At 41.7% G+C, this 4,077-nt stretch overlaps 1 protein-coding gene across 1 annotated transcript; it reads left to right on the plus strand.

Moving 5' to 3' along the window:
- Positions 1-703: 703 nt before the first annotated feature.
- On the plus strand, positions 704-4,071 carry LOC144639965 (uncharacterized; the record flags this gene model as incomplete). The annotated part of the gene is made up of 3 exons (XM_078499225.1): positions 704-970; positions 2,358-2,639; positions 3,660-4,071. Coding segments are annotated over 3 exons (656 nt in total), but the record flags the coding sequence as incomplete, so codon positions are not given.
- Between the last annotated feature and the right edge of the window lie 6 nt (positions 4,072-4,077).

A 4,077-nucleotide genomic window follows, 5' to 3' on the forward strand; every position in this document is an offset into this window, starting at 1 on the left:
TCTGAAAATTTGGAATTCTCTCCCAATATCGATCACTATATAGCTCGACTAGCTTTTTGAATTTGTAATGAATTGAGTCTGAATTGACCTAGCCGCACTTCCACAACTAAATTCTCTAACAAATTGATCCCCGAGGTGGCCTCCCCTATAAGCCTGGTGGTTTCTTGGAAGTCTCCTCGCCTTACCATAATTAGTACTTCTGTTATATTTCAATGTTAAAATGACTAATAAATGATGATGATAATGATGATGATGATGATGATGATGATGATGATGATGATGATGATGATGATGATGATGAAGTAACTTTGAATTAACGGGACTTTGATAACTGGCCGCTTAATAAGGGGTGACAGCTTAATAGGTGGCCGCTTTGTAGAGGTTCGACCTGTACTGTAATGCATGTAGTCAAAAATATTATGCTAATGCGACATCCGCAGACAGAAATGCTTGTGGGCGTTACTCGATACCGGTAAAAGAATTAGAAAGTGAGCTTTCTCGACACTCCGTGCCTTGTCGGAAAGCTTCGCTGAAATTGAAGAGTTCTAGAGATTGGCGAGAGATTTTAGTGTTTCCAAAGGCGTGTAGTTCTGTCGCAGTTGCAAGCTTTAATCATGCAGGACTACAAAAGGGCGGACATGATTTACATCGATATCTTGCAACACTTTTTAGTTGACAAGTACTTCATATACTTTCATTTTAGCCGATGCCATCAAGTGCTACGTTTGCACCGGCGCAGGTGATGCCTGTGCAAAGGATAAACTAGAGGCAGACAAAGCCAAATACCTACTAGCATGTCCCGCAGCAGCGGACCGCTGTATGAGGACCTGGGCTAAACAAAATGACTCCACAACAGTGGTGAACTCGTGCGCCAGTGAAGCACTGTGTGATACTGCCAAAAAGGCCTGCAATAGCTTCACAGATGGGCAGTGTGCTGTCAGCTGCTGTGAGAGTGACGGGTGTAACGCGGGTAGGCTTGTCGATTGTGTTCGTAAAAATTAGAATGTTAGGCTTATAGCAGTGCTCTGAATTTTTTTGAAATTATGCCGAAATTATGCTAGTTTCTCTTAATTATGTTTCCTACAATCGAAATTATGCTACGTGGTTTAAGCAAAGTAAAGACAGAACAGGGAGAATAAAGAAAAACAATAAACAAACCATTATCTAGTGACTGGTGACTGTATGGGAGGCGCAGTGGCCTAATGGTTAGCGCGCTGGACTCCAAATCGAGCGGTCCGGGTTTGAAACCTGGCAAGGGTCATTGTGTTGTGTTCTTGGGCAAGACACTTTACTCTCATGGTGCCTCTCTCCACCCAGGTGTATAAATGGGTACCGGCGAGCTAATGCTGGGGGTTAACCCTGCGATGGACTAGCATCCCATCCAGGGGGGAGAAGAAATACTCCTAATCGCTTCATTCTACAGAAAGCGGGATAATCTCCGGCCTGTATGGGCCACGAGGCTTGAATGCAGACTTTAGTGAGTCAAAATTGTACAACACTCAAATGTCCGATGACAGACAGATTCTTTCGCGAATTGACTGTTTAATCCCTCAGGGCGTTCACAGCCAATCACAATCTATGGGTTATTCACTTGTGGCCTGTTCCAGCCAATGGGACAAAACTCATTTTCTCTGAGAACGAGAAATGACGCATTTCGGTGGGTTTCCGTGTAGGCGCCTTCTCCCTCTTCCTTCGCGTGGCCGCCTCGCAATCTCGAGCCTTTCAAATACCCAAAAACTACACAGGCGCCTGCTACTCCGGCTAATGCTCGTCACCAACACATACGCTTTAAGTTACTCGTTCTCCTTATATTTTAACTAATGACATCAAGTCCCACGCTTGTGTAGGCACATGAATTTTTTGCAGTTGCAAACTTCCCCTATCACAATTAAATTGACACATTGATATAAATCTTAAAAGATGTTTTTGCTGACAACTACTTCAACCGCCGATCGGTTAGCTCGGTTGGTAGAGCGCCGGACTACCGTGCGGAAGGTCTCGGGTTCGAGTCCCAGACCGGACCAACACTCAGGGTAAAATAACTGAGGAGAATATGCTGCCTTTGCAATAACATCTGCAAATGGTAAGATATTCTATTCTTCTCGGATAAGGACGATAAACCGAAGGCCCCGTCTCCTGTATCTTTAGTGTTGTGGTCAGCAGGAGACGCAAAAGAACCCACACACTTATCGTAAAGAGTAGGGCATGGAGCTCCCGGTGTTGTGGTCTGTTCTTTGCCCGTTGTACTGTGCTTACTGTGAAATGCTCAGAGACATTAGCTGTATAAGCTACTCTACAAATCTGAGGGTAAAAAAGTGATGTATGTATGATGTAAATTCTTTCACCTTTCATTCAAGGCGTCATGTGCTTCTCTTGTACCGGCACTGAAGATGAATGTGCAAAGGATAAGCTGGAAGAAGACAAAGCTAAATACGTGGTGACTTGCCCCTCCTTGGACGACCAATGTATGAAGACCTGGGGTAAGAAAGATGACAAAACAGTCGTGGTGAACTCGTGCGCCAGTAAAGCAGTATGTGATGCTACGAAGAAAAAGGCCTGTGATGACTACAAAGGCGGGAAAAGTGCTGTCAGCTGCTGTAACACTGACGAGTGTAACGCGGGCTCGGCTGGATTGCAAGGTAGAGAAGAATTCTTAACCTTTTTTGTCCGTCAAACAAACGCTGTCGGACGCTTCGATGTTGCTAACATCATTGTCAATGTAAAAGTAATAGTTTTTATCGAGGTATGTAAAATGAGTGGAAAATTTAACAGACAAATTTCTATTGTTGTCACGAAAATGGTTTCGCGCAGATGGAATAGAATGTTTTTTACATGACGTCACGGCGGCCATATTGGTGATCTAAAACAATAAAATGCGGCCATGTTGATGTACCAAGCCAATCCTCTGGGTTTTAAGTCTTTTCTTATGTAAACGCTTCATTTCAATCCAATAAATTTGAAAACGCTCTAATAGTTTGCTGCGTATCCACGCAACAAACTGACTAAACGGTCGAATTTGTTGTAGCTTTAACCTTTCATTATTGAAAAGTTCAGTTGTTAATTAGTTCGGTTAGCCATCCAGTGCATATAGACTAGAAATGAGCATTTTTAAGACCACAAGTTCCGATACAACGAATATAATACAGTACTCACATATTCACTTATTATCATTATTTTTATTTTTTTTTTTATTTTTTTTATTTATTTATTTATTTTTTTCTTAACTAATTTAGGTGGAATACCTGTAAACTAGCTGGTGTGACATTTCTGCAATGTCACACCTTATTGCTAAGTGTATGACACATTAAACGACTATTGTATTGTATTGTATTGTAGTACGTTACAACATCAGTGAGCCTGTACTGCCGGAATTTTAAGATTTTGCTCCAGCGAAGGGCTTAACACTCCAAACGTCAGCTTTTCTAAATTCACCACGGCGGGTAATTTATTTTATCAACTCCAATAATTAAATTAGCGTTCCCCTTGCCCGCCGTTGAGGCGCAGCAAAACTCTTTCGAAACTATCTAATTTCTTTGTTTATTTATTGGTCTTTATTGCGTTGCAATTGCACATCCAACAACACTTTCACAAAAAATAGCAAATTTTAGCTATTTCTTTCAATTGTAGGTTTTAACTTCTTTTTTTGCTTTTTCTTTTAGCTGTTGCTATCAAGTGCACGAACGACGCCCCTTCATCTTTACCCTTCAGCGTGTTCTTGATGACCGTTTTCTCTGTCCTAGGCCTGGCACTAGTCAGTCAGGAATAGAAGATCACGTCGGCCTTGGTCATCCTTGACCGCGGTTAAACGTCTCCGGCAGTTTTTCTTTCCATTTTAGTGAATTTCGTGCATAATGAAGTGGTAGTAAGAGCAAGGATAGATAAATAGTTGCTGAGTGTAAGCAAATTTCCATTTCCTCAACTAAACCAGCATTTTTAGTTTTTAACATTCTCCGCATCATATAATCAAAATGCTTTGACAAATGGCGGCGACAAGTCAGCATTCCCTGCTTTTAAATACGTAGACCTGTTTTCAGCAAGGATCCCAAAAATAAGTAAGTTGTCAGGATACTTTGCAAC

Source organism: Oculina patagonica, unplaced genomic scaffold (genome assembly GCF_052425735.1).
Source record: "Oculina patagonica isolate OP01 unplaced genomic scaffold, crgOcupat unplaced1561, whole genome shotgun sequence".
NCBI classification, from domain to species: Eukaryota; Metazoa; Cnidaria; class Anthozoa; order Scleractinia; family Oculinidae; genus Oculina; species Oculina patagonica.